The 19,993-nt window shown below is 45.9% G+C and overlaps 2 protein-coding genes across 3 annotated transcripts; one reads left to right on the forward strand and one right to left on the reverse strand.

Moving 5' to 3' along the window:
• Positions 1-723: 723 nt before the first annotated feature.
• Positions 724-11,629, reverse strand: LOC135904356 (TATA box-binding protein-like 2). 2 transcript variants are annotated; one of them, XM_065435004.2, is made up of 7 exons: positions 11,436-11,629; positions 9,672-9,820; positions 9,034-9,213; positions 5,769-5,832; positions 3,732-3,835; positions 2,298-2,392; positions 724-959 (listed from the first exon to the last, which is right to left on the reverse strand). In XM_065435004.2, exons 1-7 carry the CDS (start codon positions 11,436-11,438, stop codon positions 859-861), a joined length of 696 nt encoding a protein of 231 aa, XP_065291076.1. In that variant the 5' UTR covers positions 11,439-11,629; the 3' UTR covers positions 724-858. The 2 variants fall into 2 exon arrangements, with proteins under 2 accessions (XP_065291076.1, XP_065291077.1); XM_065435005.1 differs by lacking the exon at positions 724-959 and adding an exon at positions 1,217-1,442 and having other exon boundaries at positions 11,436-11,625.
• Positions 11,630-17,738: 6,109 nt separating this feature from the next.
• On the forward strand, positions 17,739-19,933 carry LOC135904357 (nicotinamide riboside kinase 1). The gene has a single exon (XM_065435006.1). The coding sequence runs from the start codon at positions 18,081-18,083 to the stop codon at positions 18,666-18,668; it is 588 nt and encodes a 195-aa protein (XP_065291078.1). The 5' UTR covers positions 17,739-18,080; the 3' UTR covers positions 18,669-19,933.
• The last annotated feature ends 60 nt before the right edge of the window (positions 19,934-19,993 follow it).

Below are 19,993 nucleotides of genomic sequence, written 5' to 3' on the forward strand. Positions count from 1 at the left end.
CTGGAATTTTATTAAGAAACGTCAGCCTTGCGAGCAAAGCTAGACAGCTCTTTCGCTAGATACTGCTGACTGCACCTTCTGGTATTGTTAACCTTTGAAGTGTTGATTTGTGAGGAATAGGCGTCCAATACTCTAGTACATCGATCAATGTTTCATAAAAACTAAACCAGCGAGTAGTTCGAAAGGGTAGGCTGATGGACTAGTTTGTATATGGCAGCAAGTAGGGGCATTACTGTGGACAAAATGTTTTACAGCGTGCCAATGTTCTTACAAAGTGTCTGAATTCGTTTTCTCCTGCTTCACAAGAACCCCTGAACACTACAGTAACGTGGCTGACACAGCCGGTGGGTAGCTCGAAATTAATCTCTAAAGAGCCCATCATCAACAAGCTATGCAGGAACAAACCAGAAGCCACGATTTTTTACCTGCGTTACTGAGCTCTACAAAGCGCGTCCCCCTTAATAAGATACTGTTGCCTCACGTAATGCGGACTCGTTTTGACCAGCCTCGCTGAATTCCCAAATTCGGCACTTTTCGGTATAAACCATTTTCCTAAAGTTGGAATCGACTGATCTCTTTAGACCTTTATCGTCATCTATACCAAAGAGTTTGATCCTCACATATGATTTTCCAGGACATATTCAAGTAGAATTTTTATGTGAAAACACGAGTCTACCTGGTTAGGTGGATGGAGAAAGGATGGAGAATGCAGAAGTCAGTGCATCTAATATCATGTATTTTATTCCAGACAGGCAGTACACGCTACAAAAAAAACACACCGATGCTGAAGCACTACATTGCTCGTCAGCACAGAACTCACGAGAAATATTTTCGCGGCAGTGAATCCAGTGGCTTTTGTTAACACCAACGCAAGCGTAGTATTTCTTTGGCGCTAGCTATTCTACGTTGGAAACGCTGACACACTGAGAGGTACTGCTTCGTTGGTTTCGCCCAGTGTGCTGCAAGGAGTGAACAGAAATTGAAACAAAATATTCGTTTAAAACAGAACTGCCGCAATTTAGCTTACACAGATCGAAGAGATGATAAGGTATTTATCTTATACTGTCCTTTTCTTATTTACAAGTATATACAAGTGAAATATCACTGGTATTGTTGGTTCCCATAAAAAATTACTTGTGTTTCACAGGAAAGCTTGCATCAAGACCCAATACACTGTACAATTTTTTGTCTTCTTTTTAATGGAACGCACTATGCGTCGAGAATCATGTCGTATAATTTATTCAGGCACGTGGAAGTTCTTTTACAAAAAGTCGATGTGACCTCGGCTGAAGAAGTGGACCAAGACGTTGATTTACACAAGGCAAATGATGCTGATGGGCCACATCAAGTCATCCCACTATAACTGCCATGCTTGCGGAAGCTCTTCAATGTTGGATAAATGTTTTCAAACGCCTCATAAATTTGAGACCGTTCCTTGGCTCCTGTAGCAGAAAACACAAGATTTTTTTTTTTTTACTCTAAAGAGCTCATTCGCAATGCTTGTGACGATAGTTTTGCACAATGAGAGCCTCTTGCATGCTGTGACCTACTTCAACAAAACCTGCAGCTGTCTAGCTGGCAAAGTCCAAGCTCAAATGTGGTGGCTCCCGTCGATATTTCTTGGAGATACGCCTATATTGTGCACAAAAATCAAACACTGCACCCACATTCTGAGATTAGGAAACCTGGAAACAAAGATAAGCACCCATTTCTCTCAACACATTCGATTGGCCACTTTCGGCTACTCTGGCAGCACACTTTACGTTCGGCTGGCTGAAGTCGAGTGCTCAGAACTCTCACTTTTGAACTGGGACCGAGAGAGAGAGAGAACTAAACTTTTATTTTCTGTAACGGTAATCCGAGTCAAAACCCGGTTCACCCTATGTGGAAGGATTCCTTATTCCAAGAACCCTCTGGCTTGGGCTGCCTCCTTGGCCCGGGCGACGAGACTGCGTTGGTCGTCCAGGTCATCAGCAGAAAGCTTGGCTTCCCACGTTTCAGTTGTCGTAACAGCCAACAAAGTTACGCTCGCACGCCTATTCTTATTGTTCTGGGAGCAGCAGAGCATTCAACTCAAGCAGCATGTCTTTGTCTCTAATCTCAAGAGGGCTCCGCATCGTTACAAAGTTGGACCGCGGTAGGACCCAGTCGAATTTATCCATTAATGACCAATGCGCAGCGCTTGTTAAACAGTGGCATGCTTAAAATAGGCTGAAAATTTTCATGATCGCTAATATGCAAAAAAAAAGCATTTCTGAGAACACTGACGATACTAGTTGAAAAGGGGCGTCACTCACCTGTGAGCACGATTTTTCCCGATACGAAGATAAGCAGGACAACACGGGGCTTGACCATGCGGTAGAAAAGTCCTGGAAACAGCTCTGGCGCGTAACTGAAAAGCCAAAGACCGACTCCCTTCGATGACTGGCGCACTACACTACTCGCAAAGATAAAAATAAGACAGTGCCTGACACTGCTCTCTTCGGTATCACACTAAGAATTACACGAACCTACCTACCTACATACCAACCTACCGCAAAGCACCTGAGATTAGGCAAACAATGCTTCGCGTTAAAAAGAAGTATCATTGCTCCCTTAGGACTAGAAAAAAAAAACTTGCTGCTCTTGGTAAAATGCTCCCCAGCGATTCCTGATAAATAATTTTGCAGCTTGGAACATTGGGCGCCTGACTGATACTGGTGTAGACCAAAATTTATTTTAGGGTGGGGGCACACACTTGACCGGCGGAGAGTGGCGGGGCAGGCGGGTTTTGCCACATGTGGTTTTATGCCACGTATCCCTAATACGCGGAAATTTCAAGGTGGCAGGGGGGAGGCCACGTGCCCGGTGTTTCGTCCTGCCCCTCCCCTTGTCTATGTCCCTGCTAACTGAAAGCACTCAGAAGATCGGTGGCTCATCAAGTCGCTGTTAATTCCAGAAATCACCGAAACAGCAAAAATAAAACGCAGTGGCTTCAGCCAGGAGGCGACTTTGCTTTCTACTTGGCGGAGTCGAGGCAAGCTGATAAATAAGCTAGTCTGGTACAGACGAAACTCGTGAAACGTACAGGCACTCGTGAAACCACATGAGCGCCTGCTTGACAAAGATGAAAAGAGGATAAGCAAGCGGAAGGCACCGTCTCGGAACTGCGTCATCAGCATGGCTAATGGCATCAATTTTGGCAAGAACTGCCGGGAAATTATTAATCGTTGATCATAGTTTTAAAAAAAGAAAAAAAGAAAGGAAATAAGCTCGCATTGCGTTTGCAAGTACTCAAAAGCTTGAAATTCAACGTTTACAAATTTCCCGCGGAAAGAAAAAGAAGAATTAAAAGTGCGGAAATTACGTTAAATTCATAACGTTACACAAACCTCAACGGTGTCATAGGTTTCAATAAAAAAAAAGGCAATTATGAGTTTAGTTTCTTTAGCTAATATTGAACTCCTTCAGCTAAAGAAATAGTTTTTAACATTTACACATGAGTTGCAATTTAGCAACCTACTTTTATAACAAATAAATGTCTATTTGCGCCTTTCTTCCTTTAGCTGTGCTGTATTACATTTCGATCACTGAATTTTATATATATTGCACTAATCCAAAGATTAGAACCATTCGTTACTGTCCGAGCATCTGACCTGTCCATTTATCTTGTCTTGTCTGCGCTGTTCGCCCCATTGGTCTACCATGACTTTCAATTGAGGATACGTGACAGCGAATGTAAAAGCTCGAACCTCGCAAATTGGCTGTGCACCCGTTGAAGCTCTTCCAGATCTATGGGAAAACGGACATCGCAGCTGCCGACCATGTTCTGAATCTTGAAAGCGAGAAACTTCACCTGCAAAACAACTTTCATTGTATCACGAAAGGCATGTATTTCAAACGTGAAAAAAAAAAAAACAGTTTCACCCGAAAGTGAAGAGTTGAAGGCGTCGGGTAGGTTTAGCGTTGCGCTTGAACTGCTCACACTCTGCTTTAACAATACCGGGAGGCGACACGGCGTGACGCAGCCTACTAGAAAGCTGCTGCTATGTAGCATAAACAGCGCCCTGGCAGACAACAGGCGTCCCACAACGCTGGCGCGATGAGGGTCACCGGCAGGCCATACAGGCAGGCGTCGGACCTCGCGATGAGACCGACGGAAAACCATCGACGTTTGTCAGCGCCCAATGAAGGAACTCGATAGACGGGGCGACATTATTCACGCAGCTATACTCCTCCTCGGGAACGCTAGTGTGCGGGTGCACAACGCTCGGGCCAGCAACGGAATCAGACTGCCTGCACTGGATCCGGCAGGGCCAATTGAGCAACGCGTGATGGTACGGCCATACGACCGGCGTTTTTTTGCAGCCAAATGTACTGCACGTTTCTGGAGGCACTTCACGCGTAGGCCACGCATGCGCCGTTGGTACTAGGACAGCACGACGGCGACGGCGGCGACGGCGGCAACGGCGGCACGAAGGTGTCTAAAGTGTCCGCATAAAATAAGCCGAACACATCGATGATGTTTGTCCACGTAAGCGATACCTCAGTTTTGGAGAAACTTGAAACGCGACGCGCGGTATGTACAATGTGCAGGCTTCTATTTATGGATTTCAGACGTGTCCATGGTTTGCCGCCGTTACTTTTTCTCCTTGTTCCGCACTTCGCAACTGTCTATCTTCCGAGGGGCCGCCGTTCGAAACTGAGAGAAACGGTATTCGCTGCAGTTTCCTTTATATACGTCTGCTTATGACATCAATTGCCTCTTCCTGATTAGTTAGTAGTTCAGAGTGTCTGTTGTTGTTTGTTTGTTTTTTTAGTTATTTGTGAAATCCAACTGCTCTTGCTCCTGCCGAAACGCCCAATGCTGACGATTGCGGACCGTTTAGGTCACTTGCTAATAATATACGCATGTGTCACAAATCACGTGCGTGACCTAAAACGCATGTATCGCACAACCATTAGTCGAACTCCCTCGGTCGGCCAGGGCTGATTAAATAATAATGAGTTAAGGGCACGGAGACGGTGCAAGATGCGCGGTCCGATTTAGGCACTATATAAGCCACTACCAGACTACATGACGTCAGAGTGCTCCCGCTCAGTCGATATAGGTTAGAAGATGTGGACACCAAAGTGCGGGCGTGATGCTACGAAAGTTTCACTTTAAAACACGGGGCGTCGCCAAATCATCAAAAAGATACCTGAGCGCGCCCTTGGGGACGTTTCAAGCAATATTACCCTTGTGTGAGCTAATCTGCATTTTGATGCATGACATGTCAATAAAAATGTGACAACAAAACTGCTATCTTTATAAACCATGACCACTGCGTTAGCATTTTCGTCGCGTGCAAATGGTGACACTAACAGAGCCAACAGGGAAGAAGACACGCGACACAAGGCTTTGCTCTGCCAGGAAGCGGGCCTTAGGGACAAGAGCACAAAGACGCGGAAATGCAAAGATGTTGCAAAATAGTGGCGTGATCAAATCCACTTCTATGACGAACAGCGGAGAAAGCCCGTGGGATAAGTGCGAGTACTTCTGTGCAGCTATTTCTTTTTTCCTATAAAAGTGCGCGTCTCGTTACACTATACCAACTACAGCTTCATTACGCACCGTTTTCTTTCTTTTTTCATTTTCTTAGTCATCAAAACATTTCCACGCATATATTCGCGGTGGGGCAATGATCTTTCGAACGTGGTTCTGCAACCTCCAAACAATCCAAGAGATAAGTTCATAAATTTTCAACGTTCCAGCGCCATGTCCTGGAAATGTAAGGAGAAAAACGTACGTCAAAGCCCAACTTCTGGACGATCCGGGTATACTTTCTCGCTGCCATCCTTGATTGATCTTCACTGAAATGAACGAACGAAAAAAGGAAATATGTATTATTCTATGTTCTGCTGTATATTTTTTTAGGCGTTTGCTCACGTAAAGCGACGTATGCTGCATGCTATCAGAGAATTGTACCGCTTCGCTGTCACGCTCACTTAACACTGCTACGCCGCTACTTGTGCGTCTATGACGGCGTCCACGCCTGTGCTCGAGCCACGGTCATCAAAGTACATATATGACGAGTCGGCTTATATGTAATCATTATCATCATTATATTTTATGTCCACTGCAGAACGAAGGCCCTCCCTGCGATCTCCAGTTACCCCTGTCCTGCGCCAACCAATTCCAACTAGCGCATGCGAATTTCTTAATTTCATCACCCCACCTAGACATCTAACGTCCTCGACTGCGCTTCCCTCCTTTTCTTGGCGACCATTCTATAACCCTAATGATCCACCGGTTATCCAACCTTCGCATTGCATGACCTGCCCAGCTCCATTTCTTTCTCTTAATGTCAATTGAAATATCGGCTATGCCGGTTTTCTCTTTGATCCACACCGCTCTCTTCCTGTCTCTTACGTTACGACTAACATTCTTCGTTCCATCGCTCTCTGCGCGATCCTTAACTTGTTTTCGAGCTCCTTTGTCAGTCACCAAGTTTCTGCCCCATATGTCAGCACCGGTAAAATGCACTTATTGTACACGTTCCCTTTCAATGATAATGGTAAGCTTCCAGTCAGGAGCCGACAACGTCTGCCATATGTGCTCCAACCCATTTTTATTCTTCTGTGAATTTCCTTCTCATGGTCAGGGTTCCCTGTGATTAATTGACCTAGGTAAACGTACTCCTTCACAAACTCTGCAGGCTGACTGGCGATCCGGAACTCTTGTTCTCTTGCCTGGCTATACAATGATTATCTTTGTCTTCTGCATATTAATCTTCAACCCCACTCTTGCACTCTCTCTGTTAACATCCTCAATCATTTGTTGTAACTCGTCTCCAGTGTTGCTGAACAGAACAATGTTATCTGCAAACCGAAGGTAGCCGAGATATTCGCTGTTGATCCTTACTCTTAAGCCTACCCAGTTTAATAGCTTGAATTCTTCTAATATATAGCATTGGAGAGATTGTGTCTCCTTGTCTGAGCTCTTTCTTTAAAGGTATCCTCCTACTTGCGTAGAATTGAGGTAGCTGTGGAATTTCTGCAGATATTCTCCAAGATATTTTTGTAAGCAGCCAGTACTCCTTGATTACGTAATGCCGCTATGACTGTTGGTATCTCTACTGAATCAAATGCCTTTTCGTAATCTATGAAAGCCATATAGAGAGGCTTATTATATTCTGCGGATTTCTCGATTACCTGCTTAATGACATGGATGTGATCCATTGTAGAATATCACTTCCTGAAGGCTGCCTGTTCCCTTGGTTGAGTAAGGTCCAGTGTTGCCCTTGTCCTATTGGAGATTATCTTTGTTAAGATTTTATATGCTACTGGAAGTAAGCTAATGGGCCTATAATTTTTCAATTCTTTAACGTCTCCCTTTTTGTGGATTAGTATAACGTTTGCATTCGTCCGGTTTTCTGGGACCCTTGAAGTCGATAGACACTTCGTATAGAGAGCGGCCAGTTTTTTAATCATTATGTCTCCTCTGTCTATTAAATCGACTGTTATTCGATCTTCCCCTTCCGCTTCTCCCCGTTTCATGTCTTGCAAGGCCCTACTGACCTCATCGCTAGGTATAGGAGGCGTCTCTGCAACCTGTTCATTACTGCTTCGAATGGAGGTATCATGACTCCTCTGGGTACTGTACAGGTCCGTATAGAATTCTTCCACTGCTTTTACTATACCTTCGAGATTGCTGATGATATTATCATGCTTATCTTTCAGTGCATAGATCTTGGTTTGTCCGATGCCAAGTTGTCCGAAATTTCATGCTGCGTCCATTTTTTACTGCTTCCTCAGTCTTTCTCACGTTATAATTTTGAATAACCCTTATTTTCTCCTTGTTGATCAGTTTTGACAGCTCCGCGAATTCTATCTTATCTCCTGCGTTGGACTCTTTCATTACTTGTCGTTTCTTTGTCAGGTCCTTTGTTACTTGGGAGAGCTTGCCTACTGGTTGCCTTGGTGCCTTGCCTCTCACTTCAATTGCTGCCTACGAAGCCAGCCTAGTTACGGTTTCATTCATTATCTCTATGTCATCTTCATCTCTCTGTTCTAAGGCTGCATATTTGTTTGCAAGCACTAACCTGAATTTGTCTGCTTTTACGTTTAGTGCTTCTAGGTTGACCTGTTTCGTCTTGACCAATTTTACTCTTTCTCTCTTCAAATTGAAGTGAATCCTAGCTCTCACTAACTTATGATCACTCAACTTTACTCTATGTACCTATCACTTCTACATCCTGCACTTTGCTGGGATCGGCAGAAAGTACGAAATCAATTTCATTTCTTTTTCACCGTTAGGGCTTTTCCAGGTCCACTTTCTGTTGCTACGCTTCTTGAAAAAGGCGTTCATTATTCATAGCTTATTCCTTTCCGCGAATTGCACCAGCATCTCTCCTCGAGTATTCCTAGAATCCACGCTGCAGTTGCCAATTGCTTGTTCACCAGCCTGCTTTTTCCCCACTTTTGCATTGAAGTCACCCATGACTACAGTATACTGAGTTTACACTTTTCGCATCGCTAATTCAACATCTTCATAAAACTGTTCTATTTCTTCATCATTGTGACTGGAGGGTGGAGCGTAGGTTTGTACTACCTTTATTCTATACCTCCTATTCAGCTTTATTACGACTACTGCTACCCTCTCATTAATGCTGTAGAATTCCGTCAATGTGGCCCGCTATATATGTCCTTATGGATTAGGAATCCTACTCCGAACTGCTTCTCATATGGTAATCCTCTATAGTAGAGGGCGTGGCCATTTGTCAGCACTGCACAAGCCTCACCACCTTCACTACCACTGCGAATGTGTTGCTTAAAGGCTGTGTTCTTTATGGAAGTGCGCAATAAAACAACAAACGCTACCTAAGTATCCCTGCTGTAACAAGTATATGACTTCAAGCGCATCATTCCTTTAATAAACCGAATGGCTTTCTATAAATGTTCTGATATATTCGCTTACATTGACAATCATCGCCGAAGGTTTCTGCACAACTTTTTTTTTTTTTACCTTTAGTTGAATCTCATTCTACCAAGCACCGAAACTCAAGGCGGTACCTTTTGGCTCCGGTGCACACCATCTTCCCCGAGGCAAAGATCAGAGCTGTGGTTTGGGGCTCTCGGATGCGCATGATGACGGCAGCAAAACGCTTGGGATTGTACTCCGCATTCCGGGCATGCAAGGCGATCTTCTTCAGGTCCAACTTGCAGTCGAGGTTGACTGTTGAGACGATGTTCCTGTGAAAATGCATTTGTGTCTGTACCACTGAGCAAATAGCTAGGGCCCATGGTTTCATCAGTGGTACTCAAGATTTTCACCTGCTTCATTGAAGCCAATAGCGTTTTTCTCGCAATTACCTGTGCTCTCTTTAATGTTACAAAGCAACAGGTACAATTTTAGTAACTTATCTACAGTATACTGTTAGCCCTTGAAGGCTGTCGCGGGGGAAAGCAAGAAAAACGTGGCTGCGCAAAAATAAATCGAGTGGCGATTTAGCGGTAAACGCGAGAGAAATGCGCGAGCATTAAGTCGCACCTCCTTCAGTGTCCCGGATCCATGATTTAAACCGCGTTCCCCACATTCGCGTTCCCATCTTCGCGTTCCCCGCGAAGAAAGCTTCTCTCCAGCTCTCCAGATATGCGCATCATTCTCAGAATAACAGGGAAAGGAAAGAGGTCACGATAGCCCGACGTACTGAAGCTGTGGGACTATTTCAGGCTCTGCTGTTGCTGCTGGCGCGACTGGTGTCCCGAGTGAGTCAGGCGTTGATGAGAACGTGCCTACGCTTGCCGAGTGAGGCGTTGAACCCCGAGTATCAGCCGGTGTTGCGCTCGATGATGACTCCTGCGACGGTGAAGCAAAACCCACGACATGATTATGAGGCATGACGTACAGTGGGAGACCCCGGATCAGTTTTGACCACCTGAGCTTTCTTAACGTGCGCCTAAATCTACGTATATTGTAGTTGTTGCATTTCGCCCCGTCGAAGTGCGGCCACCGAGACCTGGATCAAAGACGCGACCTCAGCAGCGCAATGGCATAGCCGTTAAGCTATACCGCGTGGGGTAACAGTGAGAGTATAACATCACATGTATTAATGAGTCATTATCAAGCGCTTCAAGGTAATTTTTAGCACATAAAATTCATGTAACCGCAGCACATCACAGAAACTTGGCATATGCATTATAAGGCGGCAAAAAGAAAAATTCGAAAAGAAAAAGGTAAGGACAAAACCGCTCTATTCGAAAGAACAGCAGACAAGTTCAATAAAGGTGCTTCGCGAAAAAGATGACTTCAACGCAAGCCAACGTTCAAAATAGGACTACACGAAACTGCAGTTAGACTTGTACTTGAATGCAAGCATATAAATGCGCCAAGACACCTTGGTCTTGTCGTGAAGAAAATGTTCGATTCACAATTATCTCGCAATATATGAAGATGACTAGAAAACACGAAAGCTAGAAAGCAGCAGTAAGTGCGATTTTAACGATGGTCGCACACTGCCACTAATGTCATAAAATCTTATCCAACTCTGAACGGGTGTTTGTAACAGTGCCTAGTTGATTTTTGAAGGCAAGATCACGAAGGAAACCGCCTTTGCACGAAGAAACGATGAGCGTCGCGCCCAGTGCTGTAGTCAGAGGAAATCAAGACTTCGAGATTATCATTCAGTTAGATTGAGGACTTAAGGCCAAGGCATTTTGAACATATGTGGACACATCACCCTTTTAACTGAGCTGATAGTATGGACGACAGAATGTGAACCGAGGCTTGGTTAATCCACGTTGCAGACCACCACGACATTAACTCGTTGATATAGATGGAGTGGGCTTTTTAAATCATTACTCGTGCAGCACCCAAAATCCAAACGCCCATTTGCACAGTATACCTGGACCTTTGTCCGGTATACCACTCTTGGCCAGTGGCGCATAGCCAGGGGGTGGCACACTGGCCACGTGCCGCCGATCCCCGAAAAATTTCTGGGTTAGTATGTGGCCTTATCGGCACCCTATCCCTTCCTCCTACCTCCACCCGCCCCCTAAAAAAAAAAATGCTGGCTACGCCAGTGCTCTTGGCTTCATCAAAATAGGTGCACGTCATCACATAAACATTCTGTGCACGAAGTTGCGGCTTCGATCCTGGCCGCGCCGGTCGCATTTCGACGTGGGCAAAATGCGAAAACGCTCGTGTACCTATAGATATAGTAGCACGTTAAACAACTTTCAACGCTTTTGGTCGAAATTACATCGTGATTTCGAGACGTAAAACTCCAGAATATAATTTTCAAAGCCCTCTTTGCAATCGCATTCATTGGTGAACCTCCAGCAAACCAATCACTGCGCATTTTCTGGAACATATATTTCTGGAACATAGATCACAATGCGCTTCAAGGCATCTGCTGTCATCGCTCAACGTTCGCCAAGTATTTGCGACATGCAGTGTGAAAATGAAGCAATACCATGTCGTGATCGAGGTCGTCAATGTCGATGAGGGCACGTGGAAGTCGTCCGAGGCGAAAGCGACTATATACCGGCTCTAAAAACCGCCGCTGTCGTGGGTTTGCGATTAGTAGACGAGACACGTTAGTTCACCTATGCCTGAGCCATCACAACAGCCCTCGCGAGCACCCGATGCAGGGATTTACCCACAGCCCCGCTATGGCGTTATCTTCTTCGGATACCGCTGCCCGACCGACCATTACGAAAGATATGATCCTTAAACGCGCTTTGTTGGACCTTCCTCTCATATGTGTGGGTCATAATGGATGGCACGCTATAGAGGAAGAGTGCATCACACTACTATGTGCTGTGACTTACCCCTCATATAGAGGGTTTCTGCCACATGATTTGAGAATAAACGCTGCGCGCGGCTTTGTAGCAATTGCGCAACATCGTTTCTAGGTGTGTGCGAACCGTAACTTTTAAGACCGAATCGAATGTGTATTGAATAGTTTCAGAAGCGAATCGAATCGGATGTCGAATATTTTTCTAATGATTTTCGAATAACGAACGGCCTTTTTCGCCATTAAGATATAGCAGTGGTCATATCCTAGTATCCACAACATTAGCAAGCTCTGCCATTAAACTGAGCTTAGTGAATCAGGCTTTAATAGAGAGGTTTAGAATATGGGCCCCCAACGTTTGGGGCCCCAGAGAAATAGCGTCGAAGCCACGTGCTGCGCACGCGCGAGACGCAAACTGCGTTTGGGTTTTGTGTCGGTCACGCTATTTCACTGATTTAACGCGAGTCCCTAAAGCTGCCCTAGAAGATATGCGTAAACAAACATGGCGACACCCACCGAAGCGACGGCTCTAAGCTAGCACCAAACTGGGCTCGATTCGTGGTAACGCGTGAAGTTCACAAGCTAGGAAAATTGTAATTAAACGATAAAACATGAAAGTCAAAATTGCTATTGTTATCATAAAATGGTACATTTTATTTAATTATTTCTAATAACTTTTCCATGACGCCGTAGTGGCGCTGTCAGCGCAAGACGCTATCCGAAAACGCAAAGCCCTACTCACCTGCAGCACCGCGGTCGACTTCTGCAAGAGTTCCACCGCCTGGAGCTCCCATGTTCACGACAGGAAGATATCCTCTTCCCCTGTCGTAATCAGCTACCAGACTTCCTAAGTGTCGTCGAGTACCTCGACTCGTCGGGGCTCTCGGCGAGACTATAGGTCATTTCTACAAAGACGGATGGCCTAACGGCCATCCCACCACCTCGGGCTTCCTGATCGGTCACTACTTCGCTTTAAAGCCCCTTAAACTTCGTAAAGTAGTGACACTCTCCTCCTCGTTTCTCCTCTCCTTTACGCTCCCTCCTCGACCGTGGCGCCGCCTACACTGCTCGAGTGTAGCAACGGTGCCAACATGCGCTCCTCGTCTCTCCGAGGACGCTTCTCGAGCAAAAATGGCGCTGATGCACGGCGCGAGGGCCCACGTGATGCTATTTGGCCAATAGCGACGCGGCGTTGGCCTCGACCAGAGCGCGCGAGGAGTAGGCGGCATTCTTCAAAGTGTGGCAGTACTTTATGAAGGTTAAGGGGCTTTACTTCGCTTCCATCTCTACGACCCTCTACCTTTCTCCCTCCTACCCTCTCTCTCTTTTAACCCCATCCCCTCCACCCTGCTGGCGCTGAGCCGTGCTCCCGCATGGGTTGCAGAAAATAGCGCTAGCCTTTTCTCCTTCCCCACAAGAACCACTTCTCTCTCGTACAGATTAGGTGAAAAGGTTGTTGAGCAACGACTACCGGGTTTAATGTATGCGGACGATATTGTACTGTTAGCAGATAGCCAGGAAGATTTGCAAACTCTGGTTAATTACGGTGCAGACGAAGGAGACAGTTTAGGTTTCAGTTTTAGTGCAGCTAAGTCCGGTGGGATGTTTTTCAACGATACAACTGATCAGGAGCTTACAATACAAGGCCCTGAAATACTCCGAGTGGCCGAATACAAATATCTTGGGGTATGGATAAACAAATGGCAGATGTACACGGAAAAGCACGAACAGTCTCTCGTGGCTAAAGGGCGAAGGGATGCCGGGATAATGAAACATAGGGCATTGTGGGGGTACAACAGGTATGAGGTACTGAGAGGTATTTGGAAGGGAGTAATGGTGCCGGGGCTTACTTTCGGGAATGCAGTCCTGTGTTTGAGGGCAGAGGTTCAGTCGAGACTAGAAGTAAATCGGAGAGCTGTGGGAAGGTTAGCACTAGGTGCCCACGGGAAAACCACAAACGAAGCAGTACAGGGAGATATGGGCTGGGCATCGTTCGAAGCACGGGAAGCTCAGAGTAAAATCCTATACGAAAAACGTCTGAGGAAATTGGACAATAACAGGTGGGCAGCTAAGGTATTTAAATACCTATACATAAAGAGCGTTGACTCACAATCGCGGAAAAGAACTAGGAAGCTAACCGGCAAGTATGCCAGACAAGAGGACGAAGAAAGACAGAACATTAAACGATAGGTTAAAAACACGGAGGGTAAAAATTGGATAAATTCAATGGAAAAGAAGCATAGTGTGGAACAATATCGATACTGGAAACAGCAGATCAGGAAGGAAGCGTTTTATGATAACTCAAGAGGCAGTGCCCTACTCTTTGAAGCTAGATCAGGATGTCTTAGAACGCGGAGCTATAAAAAGAAATTTAACGAAGAAGAAGACACATGTACTGTGTGGTAAATATGTAGAAACAATGGAACACATACTAAAATGTGATGGTATCAATCCCGATGTCGATGCGGCCACAGTCACGCTTCCTGAGGCCCTAGGGTTCAGAGATAATAATAGTCATGTAAAAATACATGCGATGGAAATTAGCAAAAGGCGATTGGAGGATTGGTGGCTCAAAAGCAGAGAGGTGACATAAGGTTAAAAGGGTAGGAAGACGTATTTAAATATCGAGAATTACACACAACACAGATAAAAATAAAAGGCAAAATAAAAATCTGAGCATGGTGGCACGGAGGAAGGAAACTAAGGAGAGGCCCTGACGTCACTCTTTGTGAAGCAAAAGTGAAGCCAGAAGTTGGCGTTGCTCATGGCGATGCTCCGCCTTTTGGGCCACCCTCCTCTCTTGTTTACATCTTTCCCGAAACCACGCCGCGCTGCGCGTGGTCTCGCGCGCGGAGCGCGCGCGCTCGTGCAACATCCGGCAGAGCACGGTGCAAGTAACACAGCGCAACAAGACACGGTTATGGTGGCTAGAGGGGGAGGTGTCGGCATCGGAGCGCCGGAGAGGCAGCATTTTTTCAGGACGATGCGGCGGCGCTGCTGTCGGCTCCGAGATGCCTCCCGTAGGCTGGCTAAGGTCCGCTGCGGTTATTTGGTTCCGGTGTGAAGTGCTTTCTCGCTCCGCGGCTTCTTGGGCGCAATACGCGCATCGGAAAATCATTTTAAAGGCTAGGCGACTTTATCACTGCAGCTGGCCTAACGTACTATCTACTAAATTTTGGTCATTTTATCGCCGCTCTTTAGCTTCGCGCTCAGTGCAACACTTGTGAAACTCATAATTGCAGCAAACAGAAAGCTTCCGCAGTAGGCGGTTGTTTGCAGTTTGCCAATGCCGCTTTAACATTTTAAGGGATTATTATGGGGTGCCGTATGCAGTTATGTCTGGCGTGACTTTATTAGTGCCTTGAGCTACAGGCGCTTGTCCTAATCGTCTACTGGTTGGTGCGCGCCTCAGTTGAAACGGGCCGCTCGAGTGAACCATGATTATTTCAAGTTTATTTAATTATGCAATGAAAGGTAGTACTGTAGGCACCAATGGCCAAAACTCAGCATAATATGAGAACGTTAAGGGAAATTTCGTTTCCAATATTAGAAACCTGCAAAGAACTAAGTTCGCGTATTTAGTACCGCTCAGATAATGCCAAAAATGCCTTAAAAAGAATATTTATTGTTAATAAAATAATACACACGACTCTATATACATGGTTGTTAGCTCTCAAACAAACAATATGACACGAAATGGAGCGCAAATCCAATATATAATGGAGGTATATACCCAAAAACGGTGAACGAGGTGTAGTGCAAACAATAATTTGTCGGGTGGGAAATTCTGTTCAGATAGGCAGCTGTGCATATAATGTGATGGGAACAATTCCTGTTTTACATATACAAGCGCTTTATGTTGGTCTTGCTGATATAAACTTTGCAGTTATGCAGTTATGTTGTGCACCTCAACTTGAGGTACTTAATTTTTTCCCGCTTCCCTTGCTTCGATGCGTTCTCTCCTGCGATAAGGACGTGCAACCTCGTGATGACAAAAAGCCGTATCACCTGGTTGGTGATTTCTACGCTATGCTGCGCACAGCCAACCATATCCAGCTTATTTATTGACTGGCAGGAAATAAGGCCCATGATGCTGTCAGCCTTCAACTTGTTAAAGCTGAAACAATGCGTGAAGGCATCTTCCATCGCAGCAACCAAGTCTGTTAGTGCCTGAGATGGGTAAAGTAGGCCACCTCTATCCATGTGGTTGGTAACGCACGACTCTTCCGGAAGCAAGCGCGAGTCTTTTGCTTGAAGCAACAGCTATATAGAGAACACTATTCGCACTTTGTTCTCATTAGCATTTCCCTGATAACATACCCGCTAACGTAGTAGGGTATGCGAGAGTCGCTATTTGATCCCACCATTTCCCGATGATCTGCCATCGCATCACAATGCTTTACCATCTCGTGAACTTAATTTAGGTGGCCCCCATCCAGGAGATCATCTAGCTTACTCTGCATACCGACCAAATTTTTCCAGTGGCGTGGGTCAAGAAGGTTACTCAGAACTTCTTATGACAAGCAAACAAAAGCGGGGAAGGCAAAAGTAACTTCACCACAGACTTCACGACGCGCGCTTGGAGCCGGAGAGTTGGCTCAAACACATCACGCTAGGCATCTCGGAGACGACGAGCGCGCTACCTGTCGCTGTCATGAAAAAATGCCGCACCGCCATACGCGGCGCAGCCCAGCCGATGCTGACACCTCCCCCTCTAGCCACCATAACACGGTGACTAACGCAAACCCGCCCACACAGCGCCTTTGCCACGGCACGAAACCTACCAGAGCAACACGTGTGAGCGCCGCTCAAAACCATAACAACGCCGCCATTGTGGCCCAAAAGGCGTGACCATACAGCAAAAAAAATAAAAAAGCAGCAAAAAAATGAGAACCTACTACGTCATTTTCGCCACACTTTTCTCCTAGCGCGCGGAGGGGGTAGGGCCTCTCCTTAGTTTCCTTCCTCCGTGGCATGGTGGCAACTTCCATTACCCCGTTTCAAAAGGGACGCTCCTACCTTCCATCCATCCATCCATCCGCGGTGCGAGTAACCAGCGAAGTGAACAAGAGATGGCACTGCCGGCGCTTGCGTCCGCTAGTGGATATCTCTGGCGCGCTCAACGCTGTCGGTGATAAACGGCTGTTTCTCAACCAGCCGAGTCGAGCTGAGTCATTTGCGTTTCGCGAGATAGCGATAACATGGCTTAGAACATGCGCTGATCACCACTGTTATGTTGTCTCAAGGTGGAAAACAAGCGCGTTAGCGCCAACATGCGATTACTCGTTCCGTTTCCCGGGGACACGCATCCTTGCTAATGAAGCAGACGACGGCTTGTACACAGCAGACGACGAAAGCGAGACGCGTTTACGACGGAATAATCATGCGCTTTGAGCTAACTGCTTTATTTTTACTGAAGAGGAAAACAGTTTTGATTTATCAAGAACGTTAAGTTTAGTGCCTTCATTTCAGTTTTTAAGGCAAAACGTCCAGCTAGGGTCACGAGAGTACGTGTTCGACGGCCAAGTGAGCTGTAATAATTGTAAAAACGCACTACGGCGCAATAAAAAAGAGCCTTTCTTTAAAAAAAAAGGAAGAATCACTGTTATTCATTAATATTTTGTTTAGTCTTGTCAGATTGTGGAGACATTGGAAACGAGAGTATGCATTTGATGGCCACTTCGGCCAAGTTAATGCCTCCTTTACTAGATGCCCGCCGCGTTGCTCGCTTTCCCATTGTAGCGGCGGTTCCCTTAGTTGAAGTTAGTTCAGCATAAATTCCGCGAGGCGGCGCTCGTTGCCTTTTTCAACTTCCGCGGATGTGGCAACGGCGGCCGTTATCGCAGGCCTCCGAGACGGTAACAGATGCCTCGTTAAACAGGCCATAGAGTTTCTATGAAACAGGCCACAGCACGTGATTGCAAGTTGCAGGCGTTCGCCATGAGAGGCGCTCGTTGCCTTTTCGCAAAGGAGAGAAGAGGGAGAGGGCCTGGAACCGACCTACCGGACAACGCGGCAGGCATTGGCAAAGTGCTTGGCAGGAGTTATCAAGTGAGTCATCAGAGCCAACGCCTCCTCAGAACGCACGACATCGCGAATGTCATTCTGTTACTGGCTTCCACTGGCTTCAATATCACGAAGCATGACCTGTGCGGCTCCCCGAGAATGGCATTACAGTTTAATGCATCTGACCTCCTGGAAGCAAGGGCAAGTGTGAGCATTGAACGTTCGTTCGGACTTGCGTGTGTTGTCTACGAATTCGTGCGTTGCTCTACATCCACGAAACTCTGCGACACACTGCATTGAAATTGCAACACCGTCATGTTGAACAACTGGACCGTCGTCGGAGTATCCGGCATCACGAACGGCGGCAAGACGTCTCTTTTAAAATACCTCCAAAAGGTTATCAGTGACTGCGTGGTGTTGCACCAGGACGACTTCTTCCGCTCCGAGTTCGACGAAAATCACGTGATGATACCAGAACTTAACCACGCCAATTGGGAGGCACTGTCAAGCGTCGACTGGGAGAAAATGCTGGACGCCATCACGGCTTGCACGTCGCAGCAGCCAGAAGGACAGAAATTGATGATAATCGACGGTCACATCATATTCAATCATCCGAGGCTAGCCAAGCTATTCGACAAGCGCTACTTCCTTACACTTACGCGAGAAGAGTGCTACACTCGGCGTTTGACTCGTACTTATGAGCCGCCCGACGTGCCCGGATACTTTGAGAAAGTCGTCTGGCCCATGTATCTTAAGAACTTGCAGGAAGTCAAGGACACCCAGCCCGACATCACCTATCTGGACGGAACCGAAGACATGGACATACTTCACAAGAAAGTGCTGGAAGACTTGCAAAGCTTTTTGAAAGGTCGCAGCGATATCCACAGAAGCTTGAAACCGTAATTTTCTTATCTCGGTGCATGATCGACGTAATTTCAAGCGAGAGTGTGACAACACATTCTAAAATGCTTTCCTACGCACACAGTATGCACGTATTGTTGAGAATATACATTTTGAGATATTATGTAGAGTATACACGTTATGTTGAGAAGATATATGCTGTGATATATTGTGTAGATATTTGTGTTTGGCAGCACCATTTCAACACTAGCACTATATCAATATTTGCGGTAGTAGTCGCCGGTAGGTCAAACCAACACAGGTTTCACACATTCGTTTTCTCTAATGTCCAGCTAGAGTGAAAGATAATGGAGGATCATATTAACACTACAGGCCAATTTTAGCTACTTGGTTAAAATGAAACTTTTTTTACTACTCGTATTTGTACTTGTAATGTAACATCTATATGTGACCACAAGCAGAGCATTGAATATGATATTCATGATTAGAGATGTTTGGGAACTAGCTTAAACTGATGGATAATATAAAGAAATGCACAATTGTGTACATCCAATCTACATGAAATTTGCTTAGTTTCAGCCAAGCAGTACAAAGATAACTTACCCATAGTGATGCCTGCTCCTTAACGTTGAAGTCCCCAATAAAATTTTTAACGCAGTGAACCCAGGAACTCTTGTGTGTACCATAACAAACATGGTAATATTTAATTGGAGCTATGCTATGTTTCTAACACTGTCACAATGCACCGCTTCATTTTTTCGTAAATTGTGGTACAAGGGGTGAATAGTGCGGGGATGCACGACTCTAGCGCGTGCCCCAACCTTTTCCTTGCATGGTTCTCGCGTCTCCTGTAATCTGGCATCTTCGCGTAACTATGTGCCGGCGCCAGTCAGTGTGGTTGCAGCATATTATGAGATGGTGAAAGTGTTGGGCTGCTAACACCACCTAATGGAAGGGTTACTGGGCCACAAAAGGGCTTTTGCTCTTTTGCTTGGGGTCGGCGAGCCGCACAGACGTTTCGTGTGTGCGCCAACACACTTTGCAGGACCGTCTTGAAACAGGCATCAAAGCAGGGCACCAGGATAGACAACCTCGATCGTTGAAATGCATCACCATTCATGTGACTGTACACATAAATGATTAAGTGCTGGTGTTCAGCATAGGAGTGAACATATTCACTAGCTATCCGGTCACGGTGAATCCTACTACCTAGATTTGTCACACGCCCATCAGCATGTTCTATGGGTAGTGATACGGCTAGCAGGCAATAGTGTATGAAAGGTGCAATACATTCTTTCTTGATTGTTTGTGCTACTATGTCGTCATTCCTTAGTCCCAAGAACATGTTTGAGACCCCACAATAGAAA

This window comes from Dermacentor albipictus, chromosome 7, assembly GCF_038994185.2.
Source record: "Dermacentor albipictus isolate Rhodes 1998 colony chromosome 7, USDA_Dalb.pri_finalv2, whole genome shotgun sequence".
Taxonomy (NCBI): Eukaryota; Metazoa; Arthropoda; class Arachnida; order Ixodida; family Ixodidae; genus Dermacentor; species Dermacentor albipictus.